This window comes from Eretmochelys imbricata, chromosome 23 (assembly GCF_965152235.1).
Source record: "Eretmochelys imbricata isolate rEreImb1 chromosome 23, rEreImb1.hap1, whole genome shotgun sequence".
NCBI lineage: Eukaryota > Metazoa > Chordata > Testudines > Cheloniidae > Eretmochelys > Eretmochelys imbricata.
In genome coordinates this window covers 16,303,867-16,324,010 of record NC_135594.1, presented here as the reverse complement: position 1 = coordinate 16,324,010, position 20,144 = coordinate 16,303,867, and the positions used below count along the sequence as shown (strand labels likewise).

General features: G+C 62.6%; 2 protein-coding genes across 2 annotated transcripts; one reads left to right on the top strand and one right to left on the bottom strand.

Annotated features, from left to right (window-relative positions):
* The first annotated feature begins 754 nt into the window (after positions 1-754).
* Positions 755-7,515, top strand: SUV39H1 (SUV39H1 histone lysine methyltransferase). Its single transcript, XM_077840632.1, has 6 exons — positions 755-864; positions 2,472-2,617; positions 3,117-3,785; positions 4,120-4,266; positions 6,696-6,825; positions 6,928-7,515. Exons 1-6 carry the CDS (start codon positions 846-848, stop codon positions 7,062-7,064), a joined length of 1,248 nt encoding a protein of 415 aa, XP_077696758.1. The 5' UTR covers positions 755-845; the 3' UTR covers positions 7,065-7,515.
* A 1,203-nt stretch (positions 7,516-8,718) lies between these two features.
* On the bottom strand, positions 8,719-19,699 carry WDR13 (WD repeat domain 13). Its single transcript, XM_077840615.1, is given in 12 exon segments — positions 8,719-9,190; positions 9,582-9,684; positions 9,686-9,701; positions 9,977-10,118; positions 10,201-10,270; positions 10,272-10,382; positions 11,551-11,858; positions 12,438-12,568; positions 13,186-13,295; positions 13,788-14,028; positions 15,053-15,136; positions 19,441-19,699. Coding segments are annotated over 12 exon segments (1,581 nt in total). The 5' UTR covers positions 19,521-19,699; the 3' UTR covers positions 8,719-9,005.
* Positions 19,700-20,144: the final 445 nt, after the last annotated feature.

The following is a 20,144-nucleotide window of genomic DNA, read 5'->3' as shown; positions in this document are numbered from 1 at the left end:
CCCTGGCCCTGTCATTGGTACCTAGGTGACGCCAACCCTCCCGGCCTTGACGTTGGCGCCTGGGTGACGTCAACCCTCTCGGCCTTGACGTTGGCGCCTGGGTGACGCCAACCCTCTCGGCCTTGACGTTGGCGCCTGGGTGACGTCAACCCTCTCGGCCTTGATGTTGGCGCCTGGGTGACGCCAACCCTCCCGGCCTTGACGTTGGCGCCTGGGTGACGCCAACCCGTTCGGCCTTGATGTTGGTGCCTGGGTGACGCCAACCCTTCCGGCCTTGACGTTGGCGCCTGGGTGATGCCAACCCTTCCGGCATTGACGTTGGTGCCTGGGTGATGCCAACCCTCCTGGTCTCGCTGTTCGAGCCAGGCGGTGACTCTGATTCCCCAGCAAGAGGATCAGGGCGAACCAGGGGTGCCCTGAGATGGGTGGGGCACCACTACATATTGTTTTAGCTGAGGTGTCACTTACAGAATAGGGTGAGCGTCTTTTGCCCTCCCCTCCACCCAGTATGGCGCCAAGAAGCCCTCTCATCTAAGCCACCAGGCGGCTTTTGAGGCAGACTGGGCTGAAACGGGTTAATTTGGTGCCTTGTGTGCTATTTCCGTGACTCTTGCGGTCGCACGGCGGCGCGGAGCACTCTGGGAGATGCAAATGACACCCGTGGCCGGAGCCCTGGGCGCCAATTGGCTGGCGGGGCGCGTCAATCAGGCCGGACGCCCAATGGGAACGGCCGCGGCGGGGCACGTCGCTCTCCCTCCCCCACCCCTCTGGCCACGCCCCCTGGGAGGAAAAGTTTCGGGCGGCCCCAGTGGCTGGAGGGGAAAAAAAAAAAATAAAAAAAAAAGATGGCGGAAAATTTAAAAGGTGAGCGAGGGAAGCCGGCGCGCGCGGAGCGTGGCGGGAGGCCGGGCTGGGCGCGCGGCGGGAGGGGCGCGCGAGGTGGGGGCTTCTATGAGGAGTGGCGCGAGCGCGAGCGCGGAGCTAGTTCCCCCCCCCTTTTCCGGCGCGCGAGGCGGCAGCACAAGCGACCGTTAAGGAAGGAGGGGGCCGGTTGAGAGCGCGCGTTCAGGGGGCTGCCCTCGCGCCCAGGGCGGGAAACGGGGCAGGGCGGAGTGGGGGGAGGGGCGCACGTGACCCTGAGGGTGCCACAGATCCCCCAGGGCGCCCCCACTTCCCCCTGGGTGCCCCTACCCCACTGGGACAGAGCACCTCCCCTTTGTAGGCTGGTATTGACCCCCCCCGTACGGTTACGCCAACCTCTGGGTGCGGGGTGACCCCCCATGTACACTCATGCCTAGCCCCCAACGTGGGGTGACCTCCCCGTACACTCACGCCAACCCCCCTGGCATGGGGTGACTTTCCACGTACGGTCACGCCAACCCCCCAGTGCAGGGTGACCCCCCACTTTATGCTCACGCAACCTCCCACAGGCAGGGTGACCTCCCCCAGATGCTCATGCCAACCCCCCGACGCGGGATGATCCCCGGATGCTCACGCCAACCCCCCGGACGCAGGGTGACCCCCCCCAGATGCTCACACCAAGCCCCCGATGCAGGGTGACACGCTCACACCAACCCCTTGACGTGGGGTGACCCCCCCCCGGAGGCTCGTGCCAACCCCCTGACGCGGGGTGACCTCCCCGAGATGCTTGCACCAACCTCCCGACGCAGGGTGACCCCCCCGGACGCTCACACCAACCCCCTGACGTGGGGTGACCCCCCCCCCGGAGGCTCGCGCCAACCCCCTGACGCGGGGTGACCTCCCCGAGATGCTTGCACCAACCTCCCGACGCAGGGTGACCCCCCCCGGACGCTCACACCAACCCCCTGACGTGGGGTGACCCCCCCCCGGAGGCTCGCGCCAACCCCCTGACGCGGGGTGACCTCCCCGAGATGCTTGCACCAACCTCCCGACGCAGGGTGACCCCCCCGGACGCTCGCACCAAGCCCCCTAGACAGGGTGACCTCTCCCTGTACGCTCAGGCTAACCACGTGCTCATGACAACCTCTGGATGAGGGGCAACCCTCGGACAAGGGGTGAGCCACTCCCCCGGCACGTGCTCGGGCTGACCTCCTCTCCCTTGGTAGGCTCACCAGTCCCCCGATGTGGGGTGACCCCCCCAGTACCCTCTGGTGAAACCCTCAATGCAGCGTGACCCCCCTCCCCATACACTCAGGCCAACCGGTCCGACGCAAGGGGATTCCCTCTACGTCACGCGGCCCCCCAACACTCCCTGCTGTCTTCCCGCTGACCGACCCTCACAGCTGTGACCCCAGGTCCCCCACTTGCACTTTGGCCCTTTCTGATATCACAGCTCCGCTGGTGCCTCTCACTCCTGACCTGCAGCCCCCGCTAGCCAAGCTCTGGGCTCCCCCACCACACAGCGATTCCCCCCCCCCGCCTTCCCTGGGGTCCCTCCCCTCCCTGCCCAGCCAGTGCCAGCCCCCTAACGCTGACCCGTGTGCCCGCAGGCTGTACCGTGTGCTGCAAGTCCTCATGGTCCCAGCTGCAGGACCTGTGCCGGCTGGAGAGGGTTTGCTGCCCCTCGCTGGGCATCACCCGCAGGAACCTCAGCCACTTCGAGGTGGAGTTCCTGTGCGACTACAAGAGAGTGCGGGTGAGTCTGCCAGCCTGTGACCCCGATCCCTTCCGGGATTCCCCCCCTGCAGCTGGGAAACTCCCACGTCCAATATCCTTGCAGCCCAACCCCCTTCAGCCCGGATCCCCCCTACAGCCCATGTCCAATTCCCCTCTCCTCACCCCCGGGCAGCCTGCATCCCTCCGCCTCCAATTCTCCCCATGCAGCCTGGGTCTTCCCACCTCCAATTGCCCCTCACATCCTGCAATGGGGAGAGCAGGGGGGCTGGGAGCCAGACTCCTGGTTTCTCTCCCTGGCTCTGGGAGGGGAGTGGGGTCTAGTGGTTAGAATGGGGGCGGGGGGGGAGCTGGGAGCCAGGACTCCCAGGTTCTCTTCCCGGCTCTAAGAGGAGAGTGGAGGTCTAGTGGGTCACAGTACGGGGGGTGGGGGGAAGAGGTGTCTGGAAGCCCGGACTCCTGGGTCCCATCTCTGGGAGGGGGCATGGCTACGCCCGCCGACTGACGGGTTCTGGTGACAGGAGGAGGAGTTCTACCTGGTGAAGTGGCGCGGCTACCCGGAGTCCGAGAACACCTGGGAGCCGCGGAAGAACCTGCACTGTGTGGGCCTGCTGAAGCAGTTCCACAAGGACCTGGAGCAGGCCTGGATCCGGCGGGACGGCAAGCCCAAGAAAAACGCCCGCTGGCTGGACCAGGGCGTGGCGAACTACGTAGTGCAGAAAGCCAAGCAGCGGCGGGCCCTGTGGCGCTGGGAGCGCCAGCTGAACGCCAAGCGCAACCACAAGGGGCGCATCGTGGTGGAGAACGAGGTGGATCTCGACGGGCCGCCCCGGGACTTCGTCTACATCAATGAGTACAAGGTGGGCGAGGGCATCTCCCTCACCCAGGTGGCAGTGGGCTGCGAGTGCTGCGACTGCCTGGCGGAGGCTGCCAGCGGCTGCTGCTGCCCCGGCGCCTCCCGCCACAAGTTTGCCTACAACGAGCTGGGCCAGGTGCGCATCCGGGCGGGGCTGCCCATCTACGAGTGCAACGCCCGCTGCCGCTGCGGGGCCGAGTGCTCCAACCGCGTGGTGCAGCGGGGCATCCGCTACGATCTGTGCATCTTCCGGACCGCCAACGGGCGCGGTTGGGGCGTGCGCACCCTGGAGAAGATCCGCAAGAACAGCTTCGTCATGGAGTATGTGGGAGAGGTACGGAGCGCCAGGCAGCCACCTCTGGGGCAGGGCCGCTGGGGAACGTAGTGTCTGTCATATGGGGATGGCTTGCCTGACGTTGAGATGCAACCACCTCTGGGGCAGAGCAGCTGGGGAACAGCTGCACATAATGTCACAAGTTGGGGGGCTCGCCTGGTGCTGAGATGCAGCCACTGCTGGGGTGGGACAGCAGCTGCATGGGGATGGCTTCCCTAATGTTGAGATACAGCCACCTCTGGGGCGGGGCGGGGGGGCTCGGGAACAGCCGCACAGAGTCCCCCAGTGCCATGCTCCCAGCATGACCCCATCCCATCCCGTCCCGTCCCCCCAGATCATCACATCAGAGGAGGCGGAGCGACGAGGGCAGATCTACGACCGCCAGGGTGCGACCTACCTCTTTGATCTGGACTATGTGGAGGATGTTTACACAGTGGATGCTGCCTACTATGGCAACATCTCACACTTCGTAAATCACAGCGTGAGTCGGGGGGGCGAGGGAGAGGCCACGGGAAAGGGAGGGGGCTGGGGGCAGCCTGTGGGTGGATAAAAATCAGTGATTGAAAAACAAACAAAAAACACCCTGCCACGGTTTTTTTAATGTAAGTTAAATAGGCTTTTTTTTCCCCCTTAGAAAGAAAAAATGATTTAAAACAAAGTTTGAATTGCTGACAATGTATGTAAAGGCCCCAAATTTATGAGAATCTATGGAAATCATTTAAATCACGGTAACTAGACAGCCGGGCATGTGTGCTGTGGAGGTTTGAAAGAAAGTTGAAGCAGTGAACCGGTGGAAATCGCTGGCTCGCCTCATGTATTTTGTAGGGAGAATATTTGCTTTTGTTCAGTTTATTCACCTAGCTCAGCTCAATGGCCAGTCCCTTGCAAGTTAAGAAACTGATCAGGAGCTGGCAAAGCAGGAAAGCTTGGTTTCCTCTTCCAGTCTCTGAATAAAAACTCGGTGGGAAAGGTAGAGATCTACTCGATCTAAAATCCCGAAGGACATGGAGACTAGAAACAATCAGTTCAAATTCACTAATTACAGAGAATGCTCCCTTTGTTTACTAAATCCATTTTAGATGCAAACCACGTTTTGATATTCCTCCTATTTTCTTCTGCATCCAGCATGTTCAAAGTAGTTTTATCGACCTGATTAAAAAGAACTGTTTCGTTTTCAATGCAAAACACGTTTCGATAAACTACTTTTTTCTTCTTATGCCTCCAGTGCACTTTAAGGTCGTGTTATTGAACTGATAATTCTTAATTTTTTAAATTATTTCTAAACTAAAAATAACACTCTGGTTATCTTCTCCAGACCTGAAGAAGCTCTCTGTGAAGCTTGAAAACTTGTCCCTCCCACCAACAGAAGTTGGTCCAGTAAAAGATTTTTACCTCTCCCACCTTGTCCAACTAAAAATAACCTAGTTTTAAATGCAAACAGTTTTAGATAAACTTTACTTTTTTCTTCTTCTACACCCAGCACATTGAAGGTAGGTTTTATTTAATGAATGAAAAATAACTCAGTCAGTTTTCAATGCAAAACCATGTTTTTATAAACTCATTTTTGTTCTTACGCATCAACCACGTTTTAAGGTAGTTTTTATGGAATTAACAGTAGCTCAGTTTTAAATGCAAACCCTGTTTTGATAAACTCTACTTTTGTTTTTCCATATGCATCCCGCACATTTTATGGTTGTTTTATTGAACGAATTAAAGCGAAACAATTTAAAATCTTTTTGTGCACTTTTCATTACAATTTCCATCAAAATTAAACTTCACACAAACCATGAGTTGAATCCCCCCCCCCCCCCAAAAAAAACTAAATAAGAAATGCCATTCACCAAATTCTAACATAATAAAAAAGTAAAATTTAAGAATTCAAATAAATACATAACCTCTATATTAATAATTCATCTTAATACACTGCATTAGTGTAATATTAATATTAACAAATTAGTGTAATATAATGTATTAAGATTGATGAATTATGCTATAAATAGGCTTGGCAGAAGTCATTTTTTATCATTTCGATGGACAAAATTGTTTATTTTTAATCCTTTTCTCCTGATCTTTATTGATGTCAAGTTTCACAGTTGTGGGACCGTGGGGGGAGGGGCAGGGTTAGACAATAGGTTGGGTCAGGCTATAATTATATAATGACAGTAGATGCTAACATTCAGAAAGTTAAAGTTTTATAGCTGTTAGAACAAGAACACACACCACATGTCAAGACATACAAAGTCAATATCCTTCAAGCTGCATTTTTCTTACTTTGCCTAGCTGTCATGTTTGTGGGTGTGCGGTGAAAATTATGTTTACCAACACTGACCAGTAAAAATCTAATCCTTCCAAGCGGAGATCTAGGCTTTATGATAATATAATTTATCAATATTAATACATCATATTGTCCTACTTATAGATATTTCTAAATGACAATATAATGTATTAATATTAATTATATTTGAATCAGATAATTCATTAATAAATTATAACGTAATTGCTATATAATTGCTTAAATAAATGTGTGTAAACGTAGCCTGTCCTGCGGATTAGTGAAAAGATGGGCCAGATTTGGGGAAAAGGCGACATTTAGTTGCCAATCACAACGTTTTAACAATTACCAACCAACGAGTCTCGGCTTTTCTCTAGGGAGAGAACAGAAAAGCACGGACGCAGAAGGGGATTGAAATGGAGGGTTGGAAACTGGGCTCCCCGCTTGCCGATTCAAAGCGGTGATTTAAATCGCTTCAGTTTCAGTTGCTCCACCCTGGCGGGTGGGTCCAAGGAGCAGGGGAGGGAGCTGGTGGTGCTCTGGCGAGGGAAGGGGTATTTGGGGAGGCAGGTGGTGAGGGGGCAGGGCTATGGCGGCTTTGCCTTCCCCACTCACCTACCCCCTCCCCCCCGGTGCAGTGTGACCCCAACCTGCAGGTATACAACGTGTTCATTGACAACCTGGATGAGCGGCTGCCGCGGATCGCCCTCTTCGCCACCCGGCACATCCGTGCTGGGGAGGAGCTCACCTTCGACTACAACATGCAGGGTGAGTGCCCTCTGGGGGGGCCTGAAGGGGGGCCAGGCTCCACTGCTTGGGAGAGCCCTGGGGTGGGATCCTCCCCCTGATGCCTTCTCTCCTCCCCCACAGTGGACCCGGTGGATGCAGAGAGCACACGGATGGACTCCAACCTGGGCCGGGCTGGCGGCCTGGCCGGCTCTCCCAAGAAGCGGGTGCGGATTGAGTGTAAGTGCGGGGCCGCATCCTGCCGGAAGTACCTCTTCTAGCCCCTGTGTGCCCTGCCGGGGGTCTGGAACCCACGGCCGCCACCGCGCAGGGCTCTGGGGGAGGGGCAGGGGGGCCCATGCCCACCCTCCCCCCATTGGACTTACCTCACCTACCTGCATTCACTCTACGGGGTGGGGCCTGCTTCCCTCTGCTCTTTCCCTCCTGTCAAGGGGGTTTTTATAGGAACTGCTGTCATGGATTTTAATCAGTTGGTTCCCAGGCCGTGGCAGGGGACGGAGCCGTCCTGGCTCTGCCACGGCCGTGTAAAGGCCCTGTCTACTGTGTACAGAGCGTCACGGCCTCCTGTGGGAAGCGGCCGGTTTGGGGGGGATCCAGGAATATTCGACTTGAAGCCGCACTTGACGCTGCGTCCCTATGCAACCGGCAAAGCAGCTGTGGGGGGGAAGGCGATGTTTTTAAACCAATTTGGGGCATTTTGTAAAAGGACATTTTCTACCAGGTATTTTTGATTGGGGGGGGGGAGGGGAGGGAGCTGGGGTTGGGGAGCAGCTGGGCCGCGAGAGCTGATGTCTGCGATCAAGGCAATTAGATGGTTTGATTCTGGACCCGGTGGTGGTATCTGGTTCTTTTGGCTTGCGGTAACAGCGCCCCGTTGTTATAATGGCTAGAGAACAGGGTCGAGGGGGTACTCGGGAGTGGGGTGGGGGCGCTCTCCCTAGGCACTGGGGAGTGCCATCTGTTTAATTCCAACCTCCTAGTTAAATCCAAATGATCTCTTTTCTGCACAAACTTAGATGGAGGAGTTTGCTTCACTTCCTGTCCTAAACTGGCAGGGAGTTTTGCTGTGTGGCTGTTCCTCAGGGGTCCCATCCCAGAGTCTGCTGCATTTCAGTGCTGGGCAAGCCACCCTGTGATGTGTTATACGCAGCTGTTCCTTAGCTGCCCTGCCCCAGGGGTGGCTGCATCTCAGCACTGGGCGAACTGTCCTTTTACACTCACAGGTTTGGGATTGGTCCAGGCCCCAGCTGTTAGTTCTGCGGAAGGTGCAGGTTAAATAGGCCCCTTGGCCCTAGTTCCACAGCCCTTAGCTATAGGGGGCAGGGCCTCCCCACATATGCCCAGCTGCGGCCCTCCCTCCCATGCTGGCAGCACCGCTGGCACAGGTCAGGGCAGAAACCTCACCTGTCTGGATCCACCTGTGTGAGAACCAGGCCTCCCAGGGGTAGTGAGTCAGGGGGCTAAGGACAGCAGGTCTCAGTCACCAAGGCAGGGGAGGGAGCCCCTAACAATGCTTGGCCCTCTGCTAGCACTTTCCAGCAGCAGTTCTCACATCCTGTCAGTATCGTTCGCCCTCTTCTACTGATGGGGAAACTGAGGCACAGGGACTTCAGCCCAACCACGGAATCCAGGTGTCCTGCTGTCTAGGCCTGAGGCTCTGCGGCAGCCGGGTCCCAAAGGGACATGCCAGCAGCATGCCCCTGGGGAGCGAGGGCAGCCCCAGAGAACCGACTCTGAGAGGCTGCCTCAGCCTACGTGTACTGTGGCTACGTCAGGGCAGTGGGGGGCACGTGCTGAGCCCCCCCGCCCCAGGGATCTCGGTAGAACCAGCAGCTTCAAGCAGGGCTGTAGGTCAACCTGCCCACTGAGGGCGACCTGCCCCCATAGCAGCCCACCCCCCCCCAGCAAATAAAGTAACCCCTTACCAGCAGGGGGGCAAGCAGCTCTGGGACCTGCCCAGTCTGACCAGCAGCCTGAGACTGCCCAGCCAGAGCCAGCAAGAGAACCCAGGCGTCCTGGCTCACAGGAGGAGGGAGGAAGCGGGCTAAGCACAGGGGGGCCCCCACACCAAGGGGGAAGACACGACGGGGGCGTTGGGGGCAAGAACCACAAAGGGTTACATGGGGTCAGAGGGCACCCAGGCCCCTCAGCCACCAGGGCCAGGGAGCCGGGCTCAGGGGGGGAGCGGGGTGGTGGGGGCCCTATTTCTGCTCGCGGCGCCAGACGATGACCATGCCCTTGGCGTCGCTGGAGGCCAGCAGGCTCTCGTCGCAGTTGAAGCTGACGCCCAGCACGGCGGCGCTGTGCCCCTGCAGCTTGTTCACGATGGCCCGGCTGGTGCGCTCCACGTCGAAGAAGTAGACGCACATGTCCTCGCTGCCCGTCACTGCAAGGGGGTGGAGTCAGGGGCGGGGCCTGGACCCCAGCCCTGAGAACCCCAGGGAGGGGCAGGGCCTTGGCAGGCAGACCCCCTCTGGGGGTGGAGTCAAGGGTGGGGCCTGTGCCACCAAGCTCCCTGAGGGGTGGAGCCAGGGGCACAAAGCCCCTGGGGGGTGGAGCCTGCCCCAGGAACCCCATGGAGGGGCCGAGCCTGGAGTTCTGGGGGTCAGAAACCAGGGGACCGATTCCCCCCACACCACCCCAGAGGATTCTGGGAGGAAGCTGAGCAGCAAGCTTGAGAAACCATGGGCTGACTCACATGCCCCAGGGGATTGTGGGGGACGGGGACCAAGCAGAGGGGGCTCCCCCATGGACCCACGCCGGGGGGTGGCTCTTACCCACGCAGGCCCCCTGGCGGAAGGACATGAGGGGGCAGAAGATGCTGCGGAGGGGGTGGGAGCCCTGCTGGATCTGGAAGCTCCTCTTCAGCTGCAGGGTCCCCCTCGTTGTCCACCACCCTGCGGGCAAAGCGGGTGTGAGCGCCGGGGAGGGTCCCCCGACAGCCTCCCTGCCCCACCCACTGGGGCCCAGCCCCGACTGCCAGGGAAGAGCGACCCCACCCTGCCCCCCGGCACCCCCCGGCGCCCAGCCCCGACTGCCAGGGAAGAGCGACCCCACCCTGCCCCCCGGCACCCCCCGATGCCCAGCCCCGACTGCCAGGGAGAGCGCCCCCACCCTGACGGCACCCCCCGGCCCTGACTGCCGGGGCAGAGCGCCCCCCAGAACTCCTCACCGGTAGAGGAGCAGCTTGTTGAGGCAGGCGTTGATGAGCAGCGAGGGGTCGCGGGCCTCCCGGCTGACCCAGGAGCGGGCCGAGATGCTGGTGATGGAGCTGCCCTCCTGCACCACCAGCCGCTTGGCCTTGGTCAGCTTCCCTGTGGGGCGGGGGGAGAGGGGGCGGTTAGGGCTGGGGGGCAGGGGGATCCCCACCCCCCGCCTGCCCAGGGGGCGGCTCACCCGTGGCCATGTCGAAGAGGAAGGAGAAGACGCTGCCGCGGTCGTCGCCGGCCCAGAGCAGGCGGCCGGGGGGCGTCGAAGGAGAGCGCCAACACCCGGCCCGTCAGCTTGCTCGACCCGCCCTTCACCTTCTTCCCCGTCGAGATGTTCACCACGTGCAGGTTGTGCCTCCCGTTGCCCACCTGTGGGGGGAGCCGCGGAGCCGTCAGCCCCCTCCCCGGAGCGAGCCGGCGCCCCCCAGCAGGGACAGGGCCCCTGCCCCATTCCCCTGCCGGGGCCGGCCGGCACCGCGGCGAGGGGCTGGAAGACGCAGCAGAGCAGCTCGGCGCCGTCGGGGTCGGGTCGAGGGGACGGAGCGGGGCCGGGGGGCGGGTTGGGGGGCGGGTTGGGGGGCAGGCGGGGGGGGCTCACCACGGTGAGGTTGTTGTTCATGGGCTGGAAGACGCAGCAGAGCAGCTCGGCGCCGTTGGGGTCGGGTCGAGGGGACGGAGCGGGGCCGGGGGGCGGGTTGGGGGGCCGGGTTGGGGGGCAGGCGGGGGGGCTCACCACGGTGAGGTTGTTGTTCATGGGCTGGAAGACGCAGCAGAGCAGCTCGGCGCCGTTGGGGTCGGGTCGAGGGGACGGAGCGGGGCCGGGGGGCGGGTTGGGGGCCGGGTTGGGGGGCAGGCGGGGGGGCTCACCACGGTGAGGTTGTTGTTCATGGGCTGGAAGACGCAGCAGAGCAGCTCGGCGCCGTTGGGGTCGGGTCGAGGGGACGGAGCGGGGCCGGGGGGCGGGTTGGGGGGCCGGGTTGGGGGGCAGGCGGGGGGCTCACCACGGTGAGGTTGTTGTTCATGGGCTGGAAGACGCAGCAGAGCAGCACTCGGCGCCGTCGGGGTCGGGTCGAGGGGACGGAGCGGGGCCGGGGGCGGGTTGGGGGGCCGGGTTGGGGGGCAGGCGGGGGGGCTCACCACGGTGAGGTTGTTGTTCATGGGCTGGAAGACGCAGCAGAGCAACTCGGCGCCGTCGGGGTCGGGTCGAGGGGACGGAGCGGGGCCGGGGGGCGGGTTGGGGGGCCGGGTTGGGGGGCAGGCGGGGGGGCTCACCACGGTGAGGTTGTTGTTCATGGGCTGGAAGACGCAGCAGAGCAGCTCGGCGCCGTCGGGGTCGGGTCGAGGGGACGGAGCGGGGCCGGGGGGCGGGTTGGGGGGCCGGCGGGGGGGCTCACCACGGTGAGGTTGTTGTTCATGGGCTGGAAGACGCAGCAGAGCAGCTCGGCGCCGTCGGGGTCGGGTCGAGGGGACGGAGCGGGGCCGGGGGGCGGGTTGGGGGGCCGGGGGGCGGGTTGGGGGGCCGGCGGGGGGGGCTCACCACGGTGAGGTTGTTGTTCATGGGCTGGAAGACGCAGCAGAGCAGCTCGGCGCCGTCGGGGTCGGGGATCTGGCGGATGCACTTGCCCTCGGCCGCGGCCCAGATGCGCATGGTGCCGTCCAGCGAGGTGGAGACCAGCACGTCGTTGGAGAGGGACCAGGCGAAGTCGGACACGCCCCGGCTGTGGCCCCGCAGCACCCGCAGCACGGCGGGCGGGGCGGGCGCCAGCTGGCACACCGAGATGGTGCCGTCCAGCGAGCAGCAGGCCAGCAGGTGCTTGTCGTCGTTGGCGAACTGCACCTTGGGCACTGGGGGGGGTGGCGGGGGGTGAGTGGGGGGCACAGGGCCACCGCCCCCTCCCACGGGGCCCTGCCCCCCCCCGTGCCGCCGCCCCCTCCTGGTCCCCTCCACGGGGCCCTGCCCCCCCCCCGTGCCGCCGCCCCCTCCTGGTCCCCTCCCACGGGGCCCTGCCCCCCCCCCGTGCCGCCGCCCCCTCCTGGTCCCCTCCCACGGGGCCCTGCCCCCCAGTGTCAGCATTCCCTCCTGGTCCCCTCCCACGGGGCCCTGCCCCCCTTTGAATGTAACCCTCCCCCCACCCAGCCCTGCAGGGAGCATGCCCCCCCCCTTCCGGTGTCTGCCCCCCCCTTCTGCCCCACACAGCTGTCCTCCGGGCCCCGCTCCCCACAGCACAGCCGCACACTGCCTCCACTGACCACCCCCCTCCCCCCCACCCCCCAGGCACCTGCCCTGGCCCCATGTATGACCCAGTGTCCCCCACTTCCAGTCCCCTCCCACTCCATGGGCTGGTCCCCCATCTTGCTCCAGTGGGGACCCTGCCCTGAAGGAGCGGGTGGGTACGACCCCCCCATCCCAGCAGCCCCCCTCACCGGCCTCGTCGACGTGCTGGTCAAAGACGTGGTACATGCCGGCGAAGGCGTAGTTCTCGCTCAGCGTCGTGTCACCGGCCATGGCCCGGCTGGCCTCCGCCACCGACGTGGGTACCACGCTGCCGGGGGGCCTGGGGGCGGGGTCAAAACTGGCCACTCAGAACCCAGGCGTCCTGGCTCCCGGCCCCCCCGCTCTAAACGCTACACCCTACTCCCTTCCCAGCGCTGGGGAGAGAACCCAGGAGTCCTGACATAGCTCTGTGGGTCAGGAGTAGGGATCCCCCCTTCCACTCCCCCGTGACATAGCTGTGCCAATGCCCCGAGCTTACACCTGGACTCCTGGGTTCTCTCGCTGGCGCTGGGAGGGGAGTGGGGTCTAGTGGTTAGAGCAGAGGGCTGGGAGCCAGGACTCCTGGGTTCTCTCCCTGGCTCTGGAAATGGGAGTGGGCTATAGGGATTAGAGCGTGGGGGCTAGACCAGGATAAGCCCTATAGCTATCACCAGGAGAGCTTGGTGGTGCAGAGAACCCAGGAGTCCGGCTGCCCCAGCCCAGCTCTGGATGTGGGGCAAAGGCAGGTGCCCCAGACAGCAGCCACCACTGGCTGGGAGCAGAGCCCAGGTCCAGGGCCGCGGTGCCACCTGGCTGGGCAGGGCTGCCTGGGTTTGCAGAAGCCCCGAAGAGACATGGGGGTACAGGCGCGGGTACCGCCCCCAGAGCACCCCCCACCCCCGGCGCCCCCACGCTCACCGTTCGTCATACGCCACGCGGTTCATCTGCGCCTGCAGCTGGTAGGAGCCACGGCTGACGGAGCGGCGATGACCACGGGCCCCCAGTGCCCGGGCATCATCCTCAAAGTCCTAGGGGAAAACGGACAGGTCACCTGGATGACGGGCCCCAGAGGTGGCTGCATCTCAGCACCAGGCGAGCCTACCTGTGTGGCGTTATGTGCGGCTGTTCCCAGCTGCCCCGCCCCAGAGGTGGCTGCAGCTCAGCACCAGGCGAGCCGCTCCCATGCAGTGTTCTGTGCGGCTGTTCCCCAGCTGCCCCGCCCCAGAGGTGGCTGCAGCCCAGCACTGGGTGAGCCCGCTCCCATGCAGCGTTATGTGCGGCTGTTCCCCAGCTGCCCCGCCCCAGAGGTGGCTGCAGCTCAGCACTGGGTGAGCCGCTCCCATGCAGCGTTATGTGCGGCTGTTCCCCAGCTGCCCCGCCCCATGCAGCTCAGCACTGGGTGAGCCGCTCCCATGCAGCGTTATGTGCGGCTGTTCCCCAGCTGCCCCGCCCCAGAGGTGGCTGCAGCTCAGCACTGGGTGAGCGCCCCCGTGTGACGTTACGTGCGGCCTCTCCCGTACCTCCATGCGGTCCAGCGTGGTGCGGCTGCTCCGGACGATGCTGTTGCTGTAGGCCCGGAAGCTGCTCTGCTCGGAGAGGGGCCCGTAGCGCTGCGCCAGGAGCTGGGCGCGCAGCCGCAGGTACAGCTTGCGGGCGCCGGGGTCGTGCCCGGCCTTGGCGTTCTCCCGCAGCAGCTGGCTGCGCCGCCGGATGTACTGGGTGCGGAACTGCGGGAAGCCGGGCGTGCGGTAGGCGTTGTACCTGTGTGAGAGCCCCCTTGTGACCCCCAGCACGGCGCCCCCCCAGGGGAGAGCCCCCACCCAGCCCCCCGTGACCCCCAGCACGGCGCCCCCCAGGGGAGAGCCCCCACCCAGCCCCCCGTGACCCCCAGCACGGCGCCCCCCAGGGGAGAGCCCCCCATGACCCCCAGCACGGCGCCCCCCAGGGGAGAGCCCCCCATGACCCCCAGCACAGTGCTCCCCAGGGGAGAGCCCCTTACCCAGCCCCCCGTGACCCCCAGCACGGCGCCCCCCAGGGGAGAGTCCCCCATGACCCCCAGCACGGCGCCCCCCAGGGGAGAGTCCCCCATGACCCCCAGCACAGTGCTCCCCAGGGGAGAGCCCCTTACCCAGCGCCCATGACCCCCAGCACGGCGCTCCCCAGGGGAGAGTCCCCCATGACCCCCAGCACGGTGCTCCCCAGGGGAGAGCCCCCACCCAGCCCCCCGTGACCCCCAGCACGGCGCCCCCCAGGGGAGAGCCCCTTACCCAGCCCCCCGTGACCCCCAGCATGGCGCCCCCCAGGGGAGAGTCCCCCATGACCCCCAGCACAGCGCTCCCCAGGGGAGAGCCCCCACCCAGCCCCCCGTGACCCCCAGCACGGCGCCCCCCGGGGAGAGACCCCTGCCCAGCCCCCCGTGACCCCCAGCATGGCGCCCCCCAGGGGAGAGTCCCCCATGACCCCCAGCACAGCGCTCCCCAAGGGAGAGCCCCCACCCAGCCCCCCGTGACCCCCAGCACGGCGCCCCCCAGGGGAGAGCCCCTTACCCAGCCCCCCATGACCCCCAGCACAGCGCTCCCCAGGGGAGAGCCCCCACCCAGCCCCCCGTGACCCACAGCACGGTGACCCCCAGGGGAGAGACCCCTGCCCAGCCCCCCGTGACCCCCAGCAAGGTGCTCCCCAGGGGAGAGCCCCCCCTGTGACCCCTAGCACGGCACCCACCAGCACCTGCCCCTGACTGCCAGGGGCGAAGCGCCCCCGCCGAGCCCCCAGACCCCCAACTCACCTCGCGTCGACAGCCAGCACTTGTTGCCACACTGCGGCCATGCCACTCCCTGCTGGCGCCTTGGGGGAGCTGGCCAGCGGGAGCCTGGGGGGGCAAGGAGGACACAGAGTCAGCCGGGGATCCATTGGGCGGGCGGGGGGGGGCACAGAGCCAGCCCTGGGGGGGGGTCACCCACCCCCGACACATCGGGGGCAGGGGGGTGCTTCCCTCGGGGTCCCAGCTCCAGCCCCCCAACATCTCTGAACCCCCTTCGCCTGCAGCGGGCGGGCAGGGGGTGGCCCCAGGAGGCTGGATGCAGGGGCCAGGAGGGACCCCCCCCACCCCAAGGAGACCCGTGAGAGGGTATTATGGGATGGAGATTGGAGAGTTGCGGGGGGGGGGGTGCGGTGGGCTATGCTGGGACCGGCAGGGGTGACTGGGGGGGCAGGAGTATTATGGGTTAGCTGAGGTTGTTGCTAGTGAGGGGGGGATGGAGGTGAAAGGGGGGGGCGATGCTGTGAGGATGGATACGGGGGGGGGAGAAAGAGGTACATCGGGGGGGGTCCTATAGAGGAAAGGGGCCGGGGGGGAGCACAGACCGCGGGGATGGGGCTCCTAATGGCAGACTGAGGTGCAGCCCCCCCATTGCAACCCCCCAGCACGGATCGCATCGCACCCCAGGGCGGGGGGGGTCCTGCTGCCAGCCCGCCCACTGCAATCCGGGGGGGGGGGGCTAGCGGTCCTGCAACCCCCCCAGCACGGATCGCATCGCACCCCAGGGCGGGGGGGGGTCCTGCTGCCAGCCCGCCCACTGCAATCCGGGGGGGGGGGGGGGGGGGGGGGGCTAGCGGTCCTGCAACCCCCCCAGCACGGATCGCATCGCACCCCAGGGCGGGGGGGTCCTGCTGTCAGCCCCCTCATTGCAATCCGGGGGGGGGACCTGGGGAGGTCCCATTGCATCGCCTCAAGAGCGGATCGGGGGGGGGGCGCGGCGCTGCGATGCAAACCCGAGCGGGGGACACGGGGGCGGGGGGGGGGGGGTCGGTACCTGGGGCGGGTCCCGGCCTCAGTCCCAGGCCGGCGGCAGCGGCTGGGGGCGGATGCGGCCACGGCGCCCGCCCCGGACCGCAGCCGCATGCGCCTGGGTGTGTGCGTGTGGCCGGGGGGGGGGGATTATCAACCAATAGTGCACCGGTCCCTCCCCCCATGCAACCAGCCCCCCCGCCCCCCTCTGCACCCCATGCAACCAGCCCCCCCCCGCGCACCCGCCCCCCTCTGCACCCCATGCAACCAGCCCCCCCCCGCGCACCCGCCCCCCTCTGCACCCCATGCAACCAGCCCCTCCCCGCGCACCCGCCCCCCTCTGCACCCCATGCAACCAGCCCCCCCCCCCCCCACACACACACGCACCAGCCCACCAGGGCTCTGAAGAAATCTCCCAGCCCCTGGGAAGCTGCAGACCAGGCCCTGGGTGCCAGAGCCATCTCCACCCTAGCCAAGCTGCCCCACCCTGGAAGAGCCAGGGCTGATGGCCAGCAGCCGGGGAACAAAGCCTGACCCACCAGCTTGATTTCCTTCTTGGGCAGGTGGGGGTAACTGGTTTGGTGGAGAGGGGGGACGGGGGGACAGATCACCCCCCATCGGGGAGACCAGGAGAGACCCAGAGAGGCGAAGTCAGGAAAGCAACTGAAATCCTGCTCTGCTGGAGGAGATTCCCCAGGGGCCGCCCGTCCTCAAGTCTCGGTTACTGAGGGACCATGAAAGATGCACCCCAAGAGTTGGATGCTAATATTTTCTCTGGCTCGTTCAATTGATTAACCATCTGTTGGGATACTGCAGATTATGGACTAGGGGTATTTTGTGACTTGCAAACTCAGCTTTGTACTTCGGGATCACTGAAGCATTATACCCAGCTGTACAGAAACGCTTTCCGTAACCTGAGAAGTAGATCGTTTTAAACATTAGCTCGAAGAACATTTTTATACCTGGACTTCAGCCAGGCTTTGGACCAGGGCTGTCAAACAATGAAAAAAAATGGCAATGAATCGCGAGATTTAAAAACAAAAAGCAGTGTCGCTCAATCGTGGGTTTATTTGCACTGTTAAACAAGAATCAAATCCCAATTTCACTTCAGGTGAAGTACAAAGAGACACACACATGATTTGTGTATCTGGCCCAGAAATACCTTGCAACGCCAGCTACAACCGCGCCAGGCGAACGCCTTTTCTCACTTTCAGGTGCCAGTGTAAATAAGAAGCGGGCAGCATTATCACCCAGAAGTGTAAACACACTTGTTCGTCTTAGCGATCGGCTGAACGAGAAGAAGGACTGAGTGGACTTGCAGGCGCTAAAGTGTTAGATTGCTTCGGTTTTGAGTGCAGTTATGTCACAAAAAATTTGTTTTACACTTGTAAATTGCACCTACAGGATAAAAAGATCACCTCATCCCAGGGCTGTAGGGCAAACTGAAAAATATTATTTCTCTTGTTTATCTTTTTCACAGTGCAGCTATGTGCAATCAAAACTGCTGCAAAGTGAGCACGGTACACTTTGTACTCGGCGTTGTAAATGAAATCAGTATATTTGAAAATATGGAAAACCATCAACACATTTATAATCAAGGGGAATTGGTGTTGTGGTATTGTATAACAATGCGATTAAAACTGGGATTAATCGCAATTTTTTTAATCTAGTTAATTTGTTTTGCGTTAATTGCTTGCGTTAACTGCAATTAATGGACAGCCCTGCTCTTGCCACGGTCCCACATGACAGTCTGATAAGTAAGCTGGAGAAATGCGGGCTTGGCAGAATTACCATTAAGCGGACACAGAGTTGGTTAAATAACCACAAAGAGTAATTGTTCATGGACTGATGTCGGCTTGGAAGGAGGTCTCAAGCGAGGATCCCCAGGGATCTGGTGGTGTTTTACATCTTTATTAACTACCAGGATGTAGGGAGAGACTGATCTAGTGTAGAGATGTCACAAAGTGAGGGGGGGTTGCCAACACTTTAGAGGACAGAGCTAAAATTCAGAGGGATCTTGATAAACTGGAGAACTCGGCTGTAGCCAAGAAAATGAAATTCAACAAAGACCAATGTAAGGGGCAAGAAAAACCAAATGCACCAGTACGAACGGGGCAGAACTGGCTGGGCAGCAGCACTGCTGGGAGTGGCGGTGGATCACAACCCTGGCCACGTGATGCTGTTGCAAAAAACACATGTGCAATTTTAGGTTGCATTAACAGAGGCGTAGCTGCAAGTCGCAGGAGGGGACAGGACCGCTTGGCTGGGCCCTGGCTGGGCCTCAGCTGGAGGACGGTGTCCGGTTTCGGTCACCAATGACCAGAAAGGACGTGAGACACTGGGTAGGATCCAGAGGCGAATGCCAAAGATGATCAAAGGGGAGGGATGCCAGCCACGTGAGCAAGGAACTGGGTACGCTCAGTTGGAAAGAGATTGACAGCGCTTTTCGAATACTCGAAAGGCTGCCATAGAAAAGATGGAGGCAGGTCGTTCTTTCTTGCCCAGAGGGACAGGACGAGAGGCCGTGGGTTCAAACTACAGCACAGCAGATTGAGATTGAATCTCAGGAAACTTCCGGCCGGGAAGAGCAGCAGGACGACGGAACCGAGCCTCGGGAGGTCGTGGAAGCTCCTTCGAGGAGGGTTTCAAGCGGAGGCCGGAGCTATCTGTCTTGCATGGTTTAAATCCTGCAGCATGGTCAGGGGTCAGACTAGGTGCCCCTTGCGGTCCCCTCTAACCCTACGGGTCAAGGAGTCTATGATCCCCCACCTCATGCACAGCCCCCACTGCACCCCAAATGCCATCCCTCCACCCCTCATCGCCACCCCCCCACCCCAGTGCACAGCCCCAAATACCGTGTCCCCCCCACAGCCCCAGTGCACCTCGTTAGCTTTTGGGTTCTGCACGAAAAAATCCCCTGCACAATTCAGGGGATCCACTCGCACTGCAGCAGTGGTAGGGCTCTACCCTGGGGTGGGGTCTCCTCCCAGCTCTGGGAAGGAGAGGGGTCTAGTGGTTAGAGCGGGGGGGGCTGGGAGCCAGGACTCCTGGGTTCTCTGGGAGGGGGGGGAGGCTGGAGCCAGGACTCCTGGGTTCTCTCTGCGGCTCTGGGAGGGGAGTCAGGTCTGGTGGTTAGAGCGGGGGGGCGGGGGGGGGGCTGGGAGCCAGGACTCCTGGGTTCTCGGGGGGGGGGGGGGAGGCTGGGAGCCAGGACTCCTGGGTTCTCTCTGTGGCTCTGGGAGGGGAGTCAGGTCTGTGGTAAGAGCAGGGGGCTAGGAGCCAGGACTCCTGGGTTCTCTCGGGGGGGGGGGGGGGGGGGAGTTGGGAGCCAGGACTCCTGGTTCTCCTCGCGGGGGGGCGGGGGCGGGGCTGCTATCCCCTCTTACTGGAATCTCCTCCAGGCGGGGGGGTCCCGGCTGCTGGTGCTCAGGGATCGGCCCTTGCGGCTCTCGGGCGTCCAGGCCATGGTGGCTCCTCCCCCTCCCCCACCTGGGGGCTGGGCTTTATAGCAGGGGGCGGGGCCAACACCTGCGGCTCACCTGGATCCCGCCCCGCCCCCTCCCCGTGGGCTGGAGGGTGGGGCTGGGAGCCCGGACTCCTGGGTTCTCTCCGGGCGGGAGGCGGGTCTGGGGTTAGAACCCAGGCGTCCTGACTCCCTCCCCTCCCCCTGCGCCCAGAGAAATTTGCAGCCTCCCAACCTGGCCAGTTGCTTCCCCTCCCGCTCCTGCCTCTCCTAAGATGGCGGCCACAGGCGCCTGCCCTATGCCAACATGGCGGCCCCCATGGTTCCAAGATGGCCGCTCCCACGTGAACACCCCCTTTCTCATAGGTCCTAGATGGCTGCCCTCTGTTACCTCTCTTTCAAGATGGCGGCCCCCATGTTACCCCCGTCCAAGATGGCGGCCTCTAGTCTCTCTCCCATCATGGCCGCCTGGCCGTTGCTCTCGCGAGGGTTTGGGGTCTCGGGGCCGCTCCTGGGCGCCTTGCTGTCCAATTGGGGCGGGGGGTGCGGGGGTCGCTTGGTCGCCGGCGCCTTGGGACGCCGGGGCGGGGCCTCACCTGAGAGAACTCGTCTGCTGATTGGCTCCTC

Excerpts from the sequence above, each read along its gene's own strand:
- SUV39H1 (XM_077840632.1), top strand. Across the intron at positions 2,618-3,116 it reads GCGACTACAAGAGAGTGCGG|GAGGAGGAGTTCTACCTGGT; the intron begins GTGAGTCTGCCA and ends TTCTGGTGACAG. Across the intron at positions 6,826-6,927 it reads CTTCGACTACAACATGCAGG|TGGACCCGGTGGATGCAGAG; the intron begins GTGAGTGCCCTC and ends CCTCCCCCACAG.